We start from the raw sequence: 20170 nt of genomic DNA on the forward strand, positions 1-20170 counted from the left end.
CACTGACATACACTCACTCGCTCCCTCATCACTTGACCTCACCTCACTGCTGGAGTATAACCGTTATGACTGGTCGTCAAGAGACAAATCTCCAAGCCATAAATTCTTCCGGAACCAAAACCAAAGGCAGCAAACATACCCAGAACATTTCACGTGGACAAAGCAATTCCTGGGAGAGCATAGTTAGGGAATACAGACACTTAATTCAGACACTTAAGAGAAAGGACGTCAAGCTCTGAACTATAGTGAGTGAGTGAGTTTAGTGTTATACCGCACTCAGCAATATTCCAGCTATATGGCTGCGATGTGTAAATACTCGAGTCTGGACCAGACAACAAGAGCATCGATCTGCGCAATTGGAAACCGATGACATGTGTCAACCAAATCAGCGAGCCTGACCGCCTGATCCCGTTCGTCGCCTCTTACGACAAGCATAGTCGCCTTTTATGGCAAGCATGGGTTGCTGAAGGCCTATCCTACTCCGGGACCTTCACGGGTCCTCTGAACTATAATTATGCTGATATGTAACAGTTGATTACGCTCTGTGCTTTTGTTGGAATGCAGTATTTGTGAAGAGGATGAAGGTGCGTCTTGACCAACTTCATTAGTCACTGACCAGCTTCAAACTGGTACAAAACGACTCGAGGTTGACAGCGTGTTCAGTGCGTCTCAGTTCGTAATTTGCAGCTTTTGGGACAGCATTTTGGAGAACCACCTAATTCAACAAAACAAGTCAATGATCAACAAATGGTACAAAAGTAGTTAAAAGCCAGTCAAATCAGCCAGGCCTGAGGTGTTATTCCCCAGGGCCTAGATTTTCGAAGCTCTCATGGCGCTAGCGTAAGTTAATGCTAATGTGTGGTACTCAAGGCTATCTTAGCGCCCAGTGATCTTCGAAAATCTAGGCCTTAGACCCCGTTCTCATATCGTAGCGATCGTAACTCCCATACTTTGACATATACTTACGTTGTCGTTGCGCAACGATCGCTTTGAGCAACGCTTTGTAGGCCCATGTTAAAGTATAGGATTTGTGATCAATTTGTAAAACAACAGATTGCGATGAGAAAACGTCTGTATCTAGATACCTTATCTATATGTGCTCGGCGACCATAAGTTGACCATAATACATCGGTTTATATCATCAGGTCCCTTCTGGTTTTTCAGTGTATAAAAACTTTGATAAATAGTCGTCGGTCTCATTTCTTAAATGAATCGGGCGGTGGGGTAGCGTTTGCTAGTCACGCGTAACACCCGGATTCGATTCCCCCACATGAGCACAATGTGTAAGATCCATTTCTGGTGTTCTCTGCCGTGATATTGCTTGGATATTGCTTAAATTAGTCCATTTTCGTACACGTTTGGAGGAGTACCAAGCGAATGTCCTGCGAATATTAACGTTAGGCGACATGACCGGTTTGGGGTGTATTTGCAATGGTAAGTGCAAGATCACTTTGACTTCCAGAAGTGGGACGGTCAATGGACAGCGCTGCTAGACAACCCCCAAAATTGCGCATTGTGCTAGCCATGCTGGTCCACGATTGGTCTTTCAGGACCCACTGTATATGTATCGTACTGGGCTACCCCAACACAGACATCACAGAATGTCCAGACATGACTCCTGATCTTTTCTCCACGTAAGCACGCGTAGAAAATGACTTGGCGACGTAAACGGCCATACACCAGGGCCAGGCGGTGCTGGAGAGCCATTGATTCTAACCATGCTACACTGTCTAACGAATGTTTGACACAGTACCTATATATATGATGTCAGACAGTTTTCCAACACACGTGTGTTCTTACGTACACTGCCATTCAATATACCACCATCATAGTTCGCTGATTGTAATAATGTATTGAACTCGCGTTACCCATGAGGAGTCTGGTTAGAATTGGTCTTGTGGGCCTGTAAGTCTTGCGAGATGCTACTTCCGTTGCTGAACTGGTTCCAAGCTCCCTTTGCGCGCACTAAGTTATGATTTGCGAGACGAGTCCCAGGCTACTTCTGGTACCAGATTTCCGGTGAAAAACATACATCGAAGCACCAGTTCTGGTTCCAAATTGCGCGATCGCCAAATATGATTTTAACAGACCGGACCAAGGGTACAACCATGTCTGGCTGTCACATCTGTTGACTATTTTGGGGATTGTTTGATCGGACATTCATTATTCGTGCAAGGATGGTCTCTGCTTACTGTTAACTGACAACCATGAGACTATTCGAAAAGGTATGAAAAGTTGCTTCACACCGGAACTACTAAGGTCTCACGAAGTGCCCTGGGCCTAGATTTTCGGAGCTCTCTTAGCACTAAGATAGTCGTAAGTTAATGTTAACGTATGACACTTACAACTATTGACGCTTAGAAAATCTAGGTCCTGATCTACTTACGTTGGGATCTGTGGGTCAGCTTCCTTGACATGATTGGTGCATGTCGTAGATGTCAGTGATGTTATGCAATGGAATGTATGGTCCACACACGATTATTTACAGACCGCCGTCATATAGCTGGAATATGGGAGCTTAAAATAAATTAAACAAACAAACAAACAAAGCATTCAACTAACTCTCTTTACATCACTCTATACTTTATAATTCCATAAAATCATACATTACCATGTCCTTTACAAACACTCAACTTTCTGTAATTCTGTAATCACCTGTTGTTTGTTATATCAGGAATATTATGGAGGCAATGGTCCCCTTTTCGCGTCTATTTCCATGTCTTTACACTTTGTAGTTAATACTTTTCTCTCATTTGCTAATATTCTGAGAGTTTGCAGGGCATATTTTTCCATAACATACATTGAGGTTGGCAACATGAAAGGATTTGCTATCTCTTACATTTATGTGCCTGCTGTTATTTATGCATATAATTATCTGTTTTGACACACGCGTTGCGATGAACGGGGCGTAGCTCACCTTCACACAGAGTTTTGGGTTTAAGTCATGTTTTGTTTGCAATGTGTTTTCACCGTCATTGGTCACTCTATTTGGCCCCAATGCTATTGGCAACGGTGATTATAAATGAATTTACGAATGATTGATTTAAATGTTACCTCGCGTTGGTAGTATTCAAGTGGCATATCGAATGAATTTAGAATGAAAATATTCATGAACTCATTTTTCCGTATATATACTTTTGAAAGTACTTGCCTTGGATTATGCAATATTTTGGAATGTCATTATGGAGGAAGCTGACTGTGAAAGTGATTAATGGCGTGAACTTGTAATACCCTGTGGTTAACAGTAGTTGATGTGCCGACCACCTTGTCGGGATTCAAGGACACGGATTCAACTCGGGCATAACCACAAGACTCATCAGGGCGATGACCAGACAAAACAGTGGTTGATGTAACGACCTCCCAATCGGGACTCAAGGACACGGATTCAACTCGAGCACAAGATTCATCAGGCATGACTGATGACAATCAAAGACTATTTACGACAGACATGAAATGAAAAGACAACGTCAACGTTAACTTCAAAAGCCTTGAAAACCTGTGTCACGTGGTCGTGGGTTCACCTCATACCGAAACATGACTCTTATTAACCAATTCAGACAATGACCTACTTTTCAGCCGATCCGAATTTTCTCGCGTGAAGGTGGAAATAGACACCACAAACAACTCTGGTTACACTGAATTCCAATTTGTGGGTTCATAAGAAAAGGATATTTACAAATGAATTTTCATTGTGAACTTTTTGAACACCGTAATTTTATAGTTTATGTCGAGGTGTAGACAGCATACCTTAACTAAGAAATCACAGAGTGCCCCTGTTTGATGAGGTCGTAAAATGATTCACAATGCATCTGGCTCACTGTTACACCTGTTATTAGTTTTTTGCGTTTATTCAGAGTAGTTCTGTAGCGCACAATAACATTGATCTAATATCAGTTCCGTACGAGACCGCTAAACGTTTCTAGCGGCAGTGCCTCGTTTTGAGATTTCAACGATTTCCAGGTGTCCGTTTGTCAGAACTCACTGTACGACCGAGCACGTTGTACGACGTGTTTGCAAGGATTAGAAGGAGTGTAGTGTTGCAGTAAGCAATAATGTATCTAGTTAAATGAATCCAGTTAAATGGTTATCGCACTAGGCTGCGCAGTAGAACGGAACTCAGAAAACAGGATCGAGACTACCCTGTAATTAATGTTTTCACATGAGTGGCAAGCAACAGACCTACATTAGTATTCTTCCACGTTTGGGATCCTCGCTTGAGATTTAGAATAATGTTCCAATTCACTCAGTTTCAAATGCCTAACGACCCGTGCTGTGGAGGTCAGCTTCAGTGCTTAGTATATAATACAATAGTATTACTAACACATGGAATTACTAATATTGCATCGTTCAAAACAGCTGTTACACCTCATTCGTTGACAGACACATTTCCAGTTAGTATCCTGGTCGCCCATGGATGCAGGTCTGTATACTATTATTTTGGTGTTTCATGCATTAACGCTTCAGACCTTCCAAGGTATGATAGCTGAAAACAGAAAGATCCGGTGATGTGTCATGGTCAAGTCTTTTGCTATGTAGCCAGCCCAAGTTTGTCGTAATTATCTTATGAATGTGGTCGTGATGGTCCTTGGCTTTCTCGATCATGTGTCCCGAAGATCAGGAGATACGAGCATCTACGGGTGACAAAAGCCATACAAATCAGGTGACGTTGACGCTGTCCTGTGAGTATATGGGTTACGTGATCTATGTGGGTTGCGTAATGTAAGTGGGTTACGTGATCTATGTGGGTTACGTAATGTAAGTGGGTTACGGAGCATCTGTGGGTTACCTAGTGTAAGTGGGTTACGTGGTTTAGGTGGGTTACCTAATGTAAGTGGGTTACGGGGCATATTTGGGTTACATAATGTATGTAGGTTACGTGGTTTAGGTGAGTTACGTAACGCAAGTGGGTTACGGGGTGTAGGTGGGTTACCTAATGTAAGTGGGTTACGGGGTGTAGGTGGGTTACCTAATGTATGTGGGTTACGTGATGCATATGGGGTACATAATGTATGTGGGTTACGGGGTGTAGGTGGGTTACCTAATGTATGTGGGTTACGTGGTGTAGGTGGGTTACCTAATGTATGTGGGTTACGTGATGCATATGGGTTACATAATGTATGTGGGTTGTGGGGTATATGTAGGTTACCTAATGTATGTGGGTTACGAGGTGTAGGTGGGTTACCTAATATATGTAGGTTATGGGGCGTATGTGGGTTACATGGTGTAGGTTGGTTATATAATGTATGTGGGTTGGGGTATGTGTAGGTTACATAATGTATGTGAGTTACGTGGTGTAGTTGGGTTACCTAATGTATATGGGTTACATGTTGTATGCTACGGAATGTTAGTTGCGTAGCATATGGGTTACGCATGTGTGTGGGTTACGGATGTATATGGGTTAGAAGGTGTATGTGGGCTACGGGATTATGTGAGTTATGTGGTGTATGTAGGTTACGGTGTGTATGTGGGTTACATGATGTATACACCTCTTTACTTATGTACACTACTCTTGCTAGAGAACGTCACTCCTGGCCACCAACAAGCGTGACAAGCCGTTCATACCCAAACTAAGATTAGGCTTTGCTCCACTGAACCAAAGAAATCAGACTTGTATTGTAAGCACCTTCGACAAAATGATGAAACTGACGTCTTTGCGTTTGTGTGCATTAGAGTGGAACTCCCGAACAGAAAGATGGACGTGCGCGTTGTTTGCTGACAACATTTTCCCTTCTATACACAGGGAACTGTCCTGAAACAGTCATAAACCTTAATGCCTGAACATTTATCTATCGTCCACAGTTCAACAGAATGGCGAACTACGTCAAGCTTTCAACATCGGAGAAACCATCGTTGACTGTGCCTTCCATTGGGGCCATCCTTGCACGACATTACGGTGTGTGCATGCTCAGCTGCCAGAAACTTAATGGCTATGAAGACTATAACTTCCGGATCAAGGTGGAATCAACTGGAAACAATGGGAAGGAAGCGTGTTGCCATGGTTACACTTTCAAAGTTCTCAACAAACGGAACTCACAAAACACAAAGTATATAGGTAAAGTATCTTGTTAATTGATTTGTATTCAAATTTTAGTTTATGTGTTATTACTATGAAGACTTACTTCATTTGGATGCGAACTAGCAGAAATGTGACAACATTACCGATTTAAAAAACGCAAAACCATCGAATTTGTTCAATAAGTACCAATATGTGACAGGAATTATGTGTTAAGAACTATTTAACTATCAAACGCACCGTCAAATTTGTAAGAAAACTCCCTTGTCACGTGTTGGAACCTGTTCAAAATGATGTATCGATGTTTATATTACAGGCAGTGACATGACCAGTACAATTATTGTTTCAGAAGCCCAGCACGAGATGATGTCCCTTGTGTATGGGAGTGGTATCCTCACCCCCCGCGTCCTCCCAACCCTCAGTGGGCACCTGTACCTGACTGTGAACCTGCCAGTGGAGGGTAGTGAGGATATAGGTCAGTTTCAGTGTGACACTGTCTCCCGTCCATTGTACTTGGACGTGACTTCATTACAGGCGGATCAAATCAAATGTAGGATCAGCTATTCATGCAGTCACTAAAAGACCGTCAAGACGGGTCAGTTTGATGTTTGTCGGTGTGACGCTGTGTCCCGTCCACGATTATAAGTGGACATGGTTTCTTCACAGACGGCTGCTGGCGTGTTGCTGATTGCAGGATCAAATATCCATGCAGTCACTAAGAGACCGACCACGCGGGTCAGTTTGTTTATGGCATGTGACATTGTGCCATGTCCACTGGCGTACATGGGCATAGCGTCTCCTCAGCCAGTGAAGCCCATGCACCTGTATACAAGGCACGTCGAGAATACAACAGTCTGAAAATGAAGAAATCCCCTTGGTTTCATGTGATTTTTATTTATCAAGAACCGTTTTTTCTGTAGATCATGTTCATTTCAAAGACTGGCGGGTAGCCTAACTTGGTGTAACTGATTATTGGGGGACAGTTTACATATCATACTGATTAAAGCATTCGCTTTTCACTCTGCAGTCCGGGTTCGATTCCTTATTTCTGGGGAACCCGTCATGATGCTGCTGTGGTGAAGGGGAGTAGACCTTGACTAGCTACATGAGAATGGAGAGCCTTTTCAAGGCTAAGTTAGGGGGGCGATTCTACATGGGGATGAACCGAATGATCCCATTTCCTCCATAAAATGTCTGGAATGTTGCGTGAAACTGGAATTACGTACCTAGTCTCCCTCTGAACACGGAGGGGCGGAGGAGTAGTCTCGTGGCTAAGGCGGGTACGATTTTCCACATCGGCACAATGGGTGAAGCTATTACTGCAAAGAGTTGCTGTTACGGTCAAAACATTTATTTTCATAAACTTTAGTTTTTAAAATAATTTTTCGGTAAATTCCGAATTTTGATTTAACCAAGTGTAATTGTACTCCGATTTCGTTTAATTCCACTGCCACTTTTTTAACAACCCTTATGAAGAGAGGTAACTGCCTAAGGGTATGCCACTTTAGGCCATGTGCTTGAACAGTGAGTAACCTCAGAAGGTCCAAAGTAGTGGTGAGCATGACTATTGTGTTTTTTATAGTTCATGAATTGTTATTTGTTAAGGTAAATTCAGTCTACCTTTTCATGTAACTTAGGGTAAATTCATGTGTTATTTGTTCTTTATTTGGTAATTATTGTGTCAAGTTTTAATTTGATCACAATTATGTCAGCACATGTTTTCATGGCACATGGTTAACATTTTCTCAGTGCTTTTGTAGACGTTTTCATGTTTTTAATGTTTTATTGTATTTCAAATATGCTTAGGAGCTTGAATGAGTTTGGGAAGTGGCTGTGCAAAATGTTTACTTAGCAAGTTAAATTCTATTTATAAATAGCAATTTCTTAAAACTTAGTTCTTCTACAGTTTTCAGTTAATCTACTGTAAAAGACAACGGAAATATAAACATAAGAATTAGAACTGGAATGAATGAATGGATTGACATGTCAAGCAGGTGGACATTGAATAAAGTCATACACACGCATGCTAACAAGAATCATATTCGCAACAGTGGCGTAAACTAGACTCTCACTCACTCACACACTCATTCTGCAACTTAAGGCTTCATTTTCAGACGCTCCGTATTTAGTGCGGCTGTTTGAGTATGTCCCTGGGACAATAATACAGTCTGTTCCCCTGACCCCGGGGTTGTGTTACAAAGTAGGGGTGGTGGCGGGCAGAGTTGACACGGCATTAAAGGTAAGTACTGTTTTACCTATGTCTAAATGTTCGAACAGGCGATAGAAGTTTGCCTTTATGCCTATCACCAACGAAGAAGACATTTCAAAATCTTGAAATCGGCAAAGATCCATAATCATTCGCTCTGCCTTAATATAGTTATTCTTCATTTCACGGTAAGATCTTATTTAACTTCTAGCGTTGTTTGATTGAACTGGAGTAAGTAATTCCAGTGAAAGAATATCGAGACACATGTCTGAAAATATTTCGCCCTTTATGAATTATTTGACATGACAAGCATTCACAAAGTTCACTCATCTCTTCGCAGGGATTCGATCATCCTGGTTTCCATGGTAACGAAGTTGATATCTGGCACCTGAACAACGTGACCTTGATTCTTGGTTTGCTGCACGTGGTAGATGACAGAGGTGACAGAGAGATGATCAGTGACGTCATTAAGGCATTTGAGTCACGTGTTCTGGAACACCTGGATGAATTTCAACAAGGTATGATGGGGCAAGATAATGTAGATTGTGCCGTAAAACAACACTCTCTCACACACTGGTGACGTTCTCCTACCTGTGTAAAAGATAATGGTTAGGGTGATTCAGGAACATATTATCATGCTTTTTGCTTCACCGATTCAACCCTTAAAGGAGAAGAGTTTGCATTAATGTCATCAAGGCTGCATCGTATAAATTATTACACTTGATTTTCACATTCCTGGGGGCTACGGTCTGTCAGATTCGTGTGTGCGTGTGTGTGTGCGCGTGTGTGCGTGCGTGTGTGTGTGTGTGTAAAATATACTGCCAGCAAAAGAAACGCACATTTGGAAAAAATGAAATCTCATAAAAGTAAGCGTTCATGTTTATGTCTTCCATTTTAAGGCTTTGCCAAAAAGCCAGAGTGGCGGTTATTTTTGCTGCTGAATATATCTCAGGACAGAACTCTGAATCAAACTTCAAATGTTCAAATTGGCCGACAGACACAGCAACCTTGTTATTTGCCTACAACACGCAACGATGAGAGGTTAACAAATGTGATATTGTTTTACAACGTTGTCTTCTTTGTATATTCCGCGTTTAGAATGACCAGAGAGTTCCACATATAGAAAGAACATCATCTAGATAATACTATAATCGAATTTACAAAACTGAAGCTTTTGCATTTGTATCGACAATCGATATGTTCCCTGACGAATATCAAACTTCAACCACAATACTGCAGTCAGTGCTTTCAGTAAGTAAAATTAGTTATAACTTTCACAATGAAGTGAGTTTAGTTATGTGTCGCTTTTCGCGATATTAAAACAATACCATGGCGGCTACACAAGAAATAGGCTTCACACATTGTACCTATACGAGGAATAGAACCCAGGTCTTCCACGTGACGATCGAACACTTTAACCACTCGGCTATGCCACAGCCCGAGATGACTTCGACGTTCCTTACCAGTGTAACCTGCCCAACAACAGGAGGTCAATAGGGATGGGTGACTTTGGTCAATCACAGTGTGGCGGAAATCATGTGGAATGTGCAGTAGTCAACCAAACTTCTATTGGCATTTACCTTCTTCTTCAGGAATTACCCATGGTGATTTCAACGATGGGAACATACTGGTAACTCAAGCAACGGATGACGACAGATGGAAGGATGTTCACGACGTGTCCGCCATCTTGGATTACGGTGACAGTGCTTATCAGCCTTACATCTTTGAAGTTGCCATAGCAATGACATATATGTCAGTCCTGAGCGACAGCATACCACCACAAACTGCATCCGGATACGTTCTGGCGGGCTATCTAACCCAGAATGATTTATCAGACAGAGAAATTGATGTGTTAAAGATATGTGTATGCGCGCGCATCGCTCAGTCCCTGGTAATCGGAGTCTATACGTACCACGTTGATCCCAGCAACGACTACACGCTTACCACTGCTAAGGAAGGATGGCCACGACTTCGTCAGCTGTGGAAAATGGATACTGAAGAGTTAGTGAGCGAGTGGCGAAACATTGCCAGTTCCTGTAAGGAAAAACTGGCAGCTGTCTGATGCATTCATTGATGATGATTATTATGAGGATTTGGAATTAATGTCCTCACATTCATCAAATGACATGCTAGTGTACTAAAAGTTTTCAGTCTGGTTCCCTGGGCCTGTTGCACCTGCGCCAACGCTCCGACACTGACCCAGGCAACCACTGCCAAATGGCTGCCATAGGTTACACAGCACCAAATGTTTTCCCACAGACTTCTACATGTTTTAAATAAATAACCATGCTATCAACAGCCACTCAATGTACACAGAGGTACAGTTTTGCCTTTAAACTACAATAAAACTCAAATTCTGTCCAACTTGTCCGGCGATTTTTCCGACCACAGGAAGCGGAACACATCAGCCCTCCACTCCGCACCAAATGTCACCTACTTAAAAATATCTGTGCACATATAAGCATAAGTCATGGTGATAAAAATGAATACGCTGAATACTTAAAATTGCGGGCAGTTTTAATTACTGGATGGATGTGCTTTTAAAACACATAAACATCTTACACTATTTCATCCAGTCACAGCTGTCACAGGCCTCTGTCCGTTTGTTACGGTCCTCGATAGGGCAACATGTGATTCTGATATAGTGTAGTGGAACCCATACATTTACATTGGAAAAATCCGAGAACGGGTGTTTAGAAGCTTTTTCATTGCATTTTCATCGATACTATGATAAAGTATAAGTCATCAGAACAACGGCCATCATCACTTTCATCACCGACATCTGTTTTGATATTTCGTGTCAGTTCGCTATTGCCACGAAATCGTACACATAAAACATGGATTTGAACGACCACACTCATTGAAAATAGTTAGCATCTTCATTTTAGCCCATGCATAGTAACTGGAAAATGTTTTTACCACATTATAATAATAATGAGATCAAATACATTTGAAACACATAAATGATTCATTCAACAATGTGTTTATAACAATGTATGTGTTTTCAAATATGGAAAATAATAGAAGAATGTGGCGTATTTATTGTTTGTATTTATTTGGTATATATCATTTCAATATAACATTGGGCTGATCATAGTGATGCAATAGGCATTGATCTTAAAAAGTTTAACAATAGTCGTGGTATGGCAACATCTGGATGCTGCTGCTGGGAAGCTGATTACACATTGGAGCATTATATAACACATCGAATATACCCCATTCCTCAACCCATATACAGTGGAAGCTGACAAACCCGGCGTCTGTCCAATCCGGCAAGTTGTCAACACCGGCATAAAATCTTGGTCCCATCCATAGCTTGTACATTTACCATCAACTCTACATTCCAGCACTTTGTCTAAACCGGATTATTTCTTCAGTCCCAATGAGTGCCGATTTAGACAACTTCCACTGTATAGCTACAGTTTTATATATAACAGGAAATCGGACACATCATAAAATATTCATAGCTGCTTGTGCTTTAGCTTGTTTTGAAAGTGTCCATTCATAAAAGGAAAATGAGCCATGTCTAGAAGACACTGATACAAAGAAAACCCCAACATTTATTAATGTTTCATAATGTGTCCATATCCTATTACATAAACACACTGTAGTTATATCTGGGGATGAAGATGGGTGGGGAATGGGGTACATTCAGTTTTGAAACCTGTTGTTATTAAAATCACAATAAACAGACAAATTAATACAGACAATGTTGGATTGCACGACACAGGCATGTCAGTGAAGCAATCTGTCACAATTCCCTTTACTGTTTACTGTAGACATGAGTTATATATACAGCATCAAAGTTGTCTGTCTGTCAAAACTTTCATAAGAAAATGTTGGTTGAATTGTTGTTTAAGGCTTCAGTTGGCTCTATTCCAGCAATATGGCGGTGGTCAGTGAATAATAGAGTCTGGACCAGGCAGTTCGGAGATCAACAACCTAAGCATTGATCACATAAAAACGTTAGAATGTTGGACTGTACACATACTTGTTTACGATGCATACAAAATAGATTATGACTGAGTAATGGTCACATACAGGCAATACATGTATATGGAAGTCATATTCAACAAACGGTCTTTCCCTTAATAAACAATATTTACAGTCATTCAGTACATGGGACGTTTGTGTATTTTCCAAAATCGAGTGGAAGTTTAAACCTACTACATCTGAAAAGAAGCATGGATAGTCTTTAGTGCATAGGGACAGGGAGTGTAAGATTCTTTTCCACATTTAACAGTGATTTAAAATGTTGTTAATAGAAGGAATCAGACAAACTACTGACAGAACTGCGTCATGACTGTTGTAGATTGTGAAATGATCTTTGTTTCAAAAGGTGAATAAATATCTTCACATCTTGTGCTAATCACACATGTTCAAATTCAAATCTAAACAGAATATCGCAATGAACAGCCCATGCTGTACGACACTGGCGAGACAGTTTGCATTCATCCAAATACAGTAGCCCTTATAGCCCTCGTGGTGTGCATGTTATTAAGTTTTTTTAAGTTGGAGAGGGGTTCTGCCACTTTCTCCCCAAATCATAGGATTGTTTGCAGTTAAACCGTATACACTTTGTTGATATACATCTTCAATAATTTTACAGCGTGAGGTCCCTATACTTCTGCACACTATAGGAAACGTCATAGCTTTAAATATCATATTAATCTTCATATGGTTTATTCTTAACTTTCTTTTGACATCTGTACAATGCCATAAATCCTTTCAAAAGTGTGTTCCAAGAGTGGTTAGCGCTTTAGTCCAAAATAAGTTTAGATGTTAACAACCTACCCAATATCTATATAAAGATATAATTTCTAAATGCACACTATATTGTTTTTCTTTTAAATAACAATAGTGAACTGGTCATTAAGTATTGTGCGAATTACTCTAAATTAAAAAGCAAAATCATTGATGATGATCACTGACGTAAAGTATAATAAAATTAAGCAAAACGTCCATAACAGCATTTAACCAAACTGGTTAACCGATATCTGACTGAATAATTGCTGACGTTAGATGATTTGTATCACATGTATTCTAATAACACCAGGATTATCATGCTTAAAATGATCAACGTGCAGCAAATGTATACTCTGATACTTCAAGTCATAAAAAATCCTACAGTTCTCATGACAGGTTTCATTGGTAAAAATCACCCTCGATGAAACAGTTCACAAATATTGGAATGTTCATCTGTTTTTTAAGTTCTTCCCCATATATATATGCCAGTGTATTAGCATACTAATCATACCATGTATTTTTGTGTTTAGTTTAGGCATATAAAGTACCAAATTCATTGTTTTGATCTGTATATGTATGTGCATTTTTGTGTGTATGTTTTCATATGGGTAAAACATTCTTAAAGCCACCTTCTGTAATTAAAACTGACAACTAAGTCTGTAAAATAGCCCAAACACGTATAAAACATACTAGTATTTCTGCTCATAACGGGGCCAGTTTTACGTCTTCCTAGAGAAACTTCCAATACAGGATGAAACAGAATAATCACGCGAAACGGAGGCACAAAAGTTGGCTGTCTATTACAGTTTCCGACATGGTTGGGTCTAATCTACCTGTTTTAATGTCTCATTTCTATCTATCGTTCTAATGAAATTGTATCGGAAAACCACACTCTGCTACCAGTGGCAGTGGAACTGAAAACTCAACTAACTAAATTTGAAGTTCCGAAATTTGGCATTCGGGAAACCAAACGTAATTATCTTGTTAAACTGAGGAAATAGTTCAAGAGTGAGTGAGTGAGTATGTTTACTTGGGGAGACCAGAAATGGGCTTCATACATTGTACGCACGTGGGAAATCGAACCCTGATCGTCCGCTTGACGAACGAATGCTGTCACCACCTGGCCACCCACAGACCAGATTCGAGTAATACAAATGGGACAATAAGCGTGAATGTCGTTTAAATAACTTAATGTGATATTTTTATATTCTATCATCTATACTGATCTATCGAGCTCTATTGCAGTCAGCTGTGTCTATGTCGATAAAATATTACGATGTTCTTATCAGTTTATCCTATTTTGACGAATTGTGACGAGCTCTCACCGGAGTTAAGGCTGATCTTAACCCGAGCAAAACCTGAACTCGAGTTAATTCCACATACAAGTTCGTCCGCACCGGTGGATTTCCACGTGGTCAAATGCACGTAGTATGACTGCACGTGAAAGTCATGCTCCTCGTGCTTCTACGAAGCACGTTGCGTTTATGCGGTCACTGACAAAACAGAAGAGCAACGAACATCAGGTGAAACTGATGCTGTCGGAGGTCGTAGTCCAGGCGCACAGTTAGCATCCTTATACCACGTGAGTATATGGGGTGTAAGTGGGTTAGGTGGTGTATGTGGGTTAGGTGGTGTATGTGGGTTAGATGGTGTATGTGAGTGAAGTGGGTGACGTGAATTGTGTGGGTTAGATGGGTTACTTGAAGGTAGGAAGGTTACAATTTGTATTTGGGTTACACTCTGTGTGTGGATTAGGTGGTGTATGTGGATTAGGTGGTATATGTGAATTATATGGTGTATGTGGGTTACGTGGTATATGTGGGTTACGTGGTGTAAATGGTTTGGTGGTGTATGTTAATTAGGTGGTGTATGTGGGTTAGGTGGCGTATGTGGGTTAGGTGGTATATGTGGATTAGGTGTGTATGTGGGTTAGGTGGTGTATGTGTGTTAGGTGGTGTATGTGGGTTAGGTGGTGTATGTGGGTTAGGTGGTGTATGTGAGTTACGTGGTGTATGTGGATTAGGTGGTAAATGTGGGTTAGGTGGTGTATGTGGGTTAGGTGGTATATGTGGATTAGGTGGTGTATGTGGGTGAGGTGGTGTATGTGAATTAGGTGGTGTATGTGGGTTAGGTGGTGTATGTGGATTAGGTGGTGTATGTGAGTTACGTGGTGTATGTGGATTAGGTGGTGTATGTTGGTTAGGTGGTGTATGTGGGTTAGGTGGTGTATGTGAGTTACGTGGTGTAAATGGTTTGGTGGTGGATGTCGGTTAGGTGGTGTATGGGGGTTAGGTGGTGTAAATGGGTTACGTGGTGTAAATGGGTTACGTTGTGGGTGTTGGCTGTGTGGTGTTTATGGTTTGGTGGTGTGTGTCAGTTACACACACACACGCGCGCGCGATGAATAGGATGGTCATGAGCGTTGTTTGCTGACAGTATGTAGTATGACCAGATATTATTGAGAATTTTAGGAATATGTTTAATTGGACTTCTATCACAAACACCCTTGATTAGCTTTCAAGTGCATGGTTTCAGTCAAGAGATACAACTCCGTTGATCCTTTTTCATTACATTGTGAAGAGTTATCCCCTTTGTCTACTTGCTAGCATACGACATTTTCATTATCTTCAGTACAGATGATTTAAAGAAGAGGAAGTTGATTTTAGAGTTTTATTATTAGAAGGACATCAGATCAGCTGAAGTGATTTCAAGCAGAATAGGCATCTCGTTGTCCACTGTTTATCGTGTTTTCAAAAATATCGCAAATGGATATGACAGTGAGCACCATAGAGACGGGTTGGTATTCATGTTTCTAAATACAAATAAAGGAGTTTAGAAAACTTAAGGCTGGATATGACTGATAGAGGAACTGTGGCTGACTGTAGGGAGACAATTAGAACTGAGCTGCATGCAATGGGTTGGCTGAGGGAATTCCATCACCGATCATGTAACCTGAACAAAAGGGGCAAAGTTGAACTGTGCTTACAGCATGGACATTTTAATTGGGACAATTTGATTTTCTCAAAATCTGTGTGGCTGTCCACTAATACACTGAAATTCTGCACCAAACAAACTGAAAAACCTACATATCAGCGCCCAAAATACAGTCCGATATTTAACGTGTTGGGTAGCGTATCTGCGTTAGAGGCAGTTCCCCTCTGTGTATTTGTAGAGAATATGAGCAGTTAGCGGTACACAGATATTCTCGAGGGACATATACTTCCATCTACTCATGTGTTCTATGGAAAGTTTTGGATTTGCCAGCAGAAAAACGACCTAAAACATAGTTTAAAGTATTCACAGATCTGGTTTCGGGCCCAAACTATAGCCCTTACCCAAATCCCAAATATGTCTGGACTTATGAAGGAAAGTGACAATAAGAAAACTATGACATATATTGCTGAAATGAAAGAAGAGGTGTTCCGACATTGGGACAGCATGGACCACGACTTTCTAATTTCTTTTGACCAGCAGTATGCCCCACAACATTGGAGCCCGCATTGCTGCCCATGGCGACTTGACAAAATACTAACTGTTCACCTGTCTTTGAATCTGGAGTTGTGTTCTTCTAATATTCACCTTTACTACGTGGGTAATGAGGGGAAAAAGATATAAAAAAATGCAATCTTTAAATTCTGTGTTATTACTATCAAGATTTTTCATACTGATGCGAACCAGCAGAGATGAGGTGAGGTGAGGTGAGGTGAGGTGAGGTTTATCCTCGCAGTTTCGGTCATATGAGTACATGCCTGCGTGTTTATGTGTGGGTGCTTGTACAAGCCCAGACTAAAGCTGGTTGTATAGTGTTGGGAACAAACGAAACTCACAAAACACAGAAAAAAGAGGTAAAGTACCTTGTTAATTAATTTGTGTTCTTATTTTAGTTGATGGTAGTTATTACTATCAAGATTTGTTTCGTTTGGATACGAACTAGCAGAAATGTGACATTAGCAATTAAAAAACATCGAAGTATCACCATATAACATGCCTTATGTGCAAAGAACTATTCAACCATCAAACGCACCGCCAAATTTGTTAGAAAACTCCCTTGTCATGTGTTGGAACCTGTTCAAAATGATGTGTCGATGTTCATATCACAGGCAAGTGACGTGATCAGTACAATTATTGTTTCAGAAGCCCAGCACGAGATGATGTCCCTTGTGTATGGGAGTGGTATCCTCACCCCCCGCGTCGTCCCAACCCTCAGCGGGCACCTGTACCTGACTGTGAACCTGCCAGTGGAGGGTAGCGAGGAGACAGACAGCGTGGGTCAGTTTCTTGTATGTTCATGTCATTGTCCGGCCGTCCACTATTGTAGACGGGTAATAATTCTTTCCCGTGAAGTTCCGGGATAGAATAGGCCTTCAGCAAACAATGCTTGTCATAAAAGGTGACTATGCTTGTCGTTAGAGGCGACTAAAGCGATCGGGTGGTCAGACTCGCTGACTTGATTGACACATGCCATCTGTTCCCAATTGTGCAGATTGATGCTCATGCTGTTGATCACTAGTTTGTCTGGTCCAGACTCGATTATTTACAGACCACCGCCATATAGCTGTAGTATTGCTAAGCTCAACTCACTCATTTACTCGGGCAACTGCTGACAAGCTGCTGATTGTAGGATCAAACATTCAGTAGGTCACACTGAACGCCGTCTACCTTTCGATAACTTTGTCATACAGATTCTGCCACAGCTATACCAAATACAGCCACCTCAAATCTAGAAATGTGTCTAAGTTTAGATTACACAGTTTGAAAATGCCTTCTCTTGGTCAAATCCTTCTCTCTTCATCCTTAAGCCCGTGTTCGATTCCTTAATTTTGATGCCATGGAAATCGTATTGTGAAGGGAACATTTTGTTCGCTCACTCATCGCACATGGAGAACCTCTTCAAGCCGAAGTTCGGGTTCCATTCCGTATGGGGATAAGATGAATGACCCAATTTCCTCCGTAATATTGCTTTGACAAACGAAGGCTTCATTTTCAGGCTTCCCGTATGTAGCACGCCTGTTTGAGTATGTCCCTGGCACAATAATGCAGTCTGTACGGCTGACCCCGGGGCTGTGTTACAAGGTGGGGGTGATGGCAGGTAGAGTTGACCGGGCATTACAGGTAGGTACTGTCTTAGGTATGTCTAGTTGCAACAAGTCGCTGCAGGATCTCACAAATGTGATCTAGTGTATGAACAATCGAGACATATCTCTGAAAGCATTTCTTCCTTTGTTCGACCTTCATGAATTATTTGACATAACAAGCATTCACAAAGTTCTCTCATCTCCCCGCAGGGATTCGATCATTCTGGTTTCCATGGTAACGAAGTTCAGATTTGGCACCTTAGCAACGTGCCCTTGATTCTTGATTTGCTGCACGTGGTAGATGACAAAGGTGACAGGCAGATGATCAGTGATGTCATTAAGGCATTTGAGTCACGTGTTCTGGAACACCTGAATGAATTTCCACAAGATAACTTAACACGCGACAAGACGTACATATTTCTCTCACACAACCAGGAACGTTCTCGCGCTCTACATTATCCTTTTCTGTTATCTTTTATCAATGATTCTTGCAAGAATCTCTATCGAAACGTCGCACTCACGACATAAAGAAGTTGTTATCCAAATGGCATAAAGTTTCTTCGATATTGCAAATCATTTAGCATGTGCACTGGTCAGCCAAAGTTCTGTTGACATGTATCTTCTTCTTCAGGAATTATCCATGGTGATTTCAACGAAGGGAACATACTGGTAACTCAAGCTACGGATAACGACAGATGGAAGGATAAACACGATGTGTCCGCCATCTTGGATTACGGTGAATGTTCTTACCAGCCTTACATCTTTGAAGTTGCCATAGCAATGACATATATGTCAATCTTGAGCGACAACGTACCACCACAAACTGCATCCGGATACGTTCTGGCGGGCTACCTTACTCAGCATGAATTGCCAGAAAAGGAAATTGATGTGTTAAAAATATGTGCATGCGCGCGAATCGCTCAGTCCCTGGTAATCGGAGCCTACTCATTCCACGTTGATCCCAGCAACGACTACACGCTTACCACTGCTAAGAAAGGTTGGCCACGACTTCGTCAACTGTGGAAAATGGAGTCGGAACAGTTGGTGAGGGAGTGGCGAAACATTGCCAGTTCCTGTTGGGAAACAGTGGCAGCTGACTGATGCTGCTGCTGCTGCTGCTGCTGATGATGATGATGAGAGAGACTAAAGGCTTAAACGACTGACAAGTTATAGTGATGATACCCGGTGTTCGAGAAACGGGTGGCTTGTCTCCACGTGTACCCGTCTTGTATCATTGACATTAATGTCACCTTTAAATCAATATGTTTCCCCAGTTAATGGACATACGCAACAGGTAAAACACACAAAAATGCTTTTCGATTTTTTTAGATCGGTATTGACATTATTTTGCAACGGTTTCGTAAAAGTAAATTCTGATTCCTTGACTCATTTGTGTCATGCTTTAGACTTGCGAGCATCCGGACGCGTATGTTCATGTGCGTGTTCCTCATGGAGGATTCTTGTTGTACGGATCCTCATAGAGCATATACAAGACGCATCTATATGGCAGGTTGGACTGATTAGAAACATATTGCCAAGATAGTTTGATACAGGACACTGGATCCGTGAAGGTCCCGGGGTAGAATAGGCCTTCAGCAACCCACGCTTGCCATTTAAGGCGACTTTGCTCGTGAGAGGCGACTAACGGGATCGAGTGGTCAGGCCCGCTGACTTGGTTGACACATGTCATCGGTTCCCAATTGCGCAGATTGATGCTCATGCTGTTGGTCACTGGATTGTCTGGTCCAGAGTCGATTATATACAGACCGCCACCATATAGCTGGAATATTTCTGAGTACGGCGTAAAACTAAACTCATTCACTCTTTTCCTGCAGTCTAAGTAAACTTAGTCTCAATGTATTTCGTTACACTCCACCACTGAGTCTAACAAAACCTAGTAGAAGGTCGCGTCAGGTAGCCTTTGAGCGACCAATGATCGTCCAGTCAAACGCGAGACGGTTGAACAGATTTAACCAATCAGACAACGGCTACTATTTAGGGATCGGAGGGACTTCAAAATATTCAGGTCACTGACACAGATCTCTCCACAAACAAAAATCGAAATATAACATAATTATTTGACATGCAGTATATACGTTTTTGGGTTTCTGTTGACATGGTTAGTTTATA

At 41.4% G+C, this 20170-nt stretch overlaps 1 protein-coding gene across 2 annotated transcripts; it reads left to right on the plus strand.

Moving 5' to 3' along the window:
• The first annotated feature begins 4384 nt into the window (after positions 1 to 4384).
• Positions 4385 to 10580, plus strand: LOC137265331 (hydroxylysine kinase-like). 2 transcript variants are annotated; one of them, XM_067800707.1, is made up of 6 exons: positions 4385 to 4420; positions 5800 to 6052; positions 6363 to 6488; positions 8128 to 8252; positions 8560 to 8737; positions 9812 to 10580. In XM_067800707.1, exons 1-6 carry the CDS (start codon positions 4415 to 4417, stop codon positions 10279 to 10281), a joined length of 1158 nt encoding a protein of 385 aa, XP_067656808.1. In that variant the 5' UTR covers positions 4385 to 4414; the 3' UTR covers positions 10282 to 10580. The 2 variants fall into 2 exon arrangements, with proteins under 2 accessions (XP_067656808.1, XP_067656807.1); XM_067800706.1 differs by lacking the exon at positions 4385 to 4420 and adding an exon at positions 4494 to 4660.
• Positions 10581 to 20170: the final 9590 nt, after the last annotated feature.

The sequence above is a fragment of the Haliotis asinina genome, chromosome 15 (genome assembly GCF_037392515.1).
Source record: "Haliotis asinina isolate JCU_RB_2024 chromosome 15, JCU_Hal_asi_v2, whole genome shotgun sequence".
NCBI lineage: Eukaryota > Metazoa > Mollusca > Gastropoda > Lepetellida > Haliotidae > Haliotis > Haliotis asinina.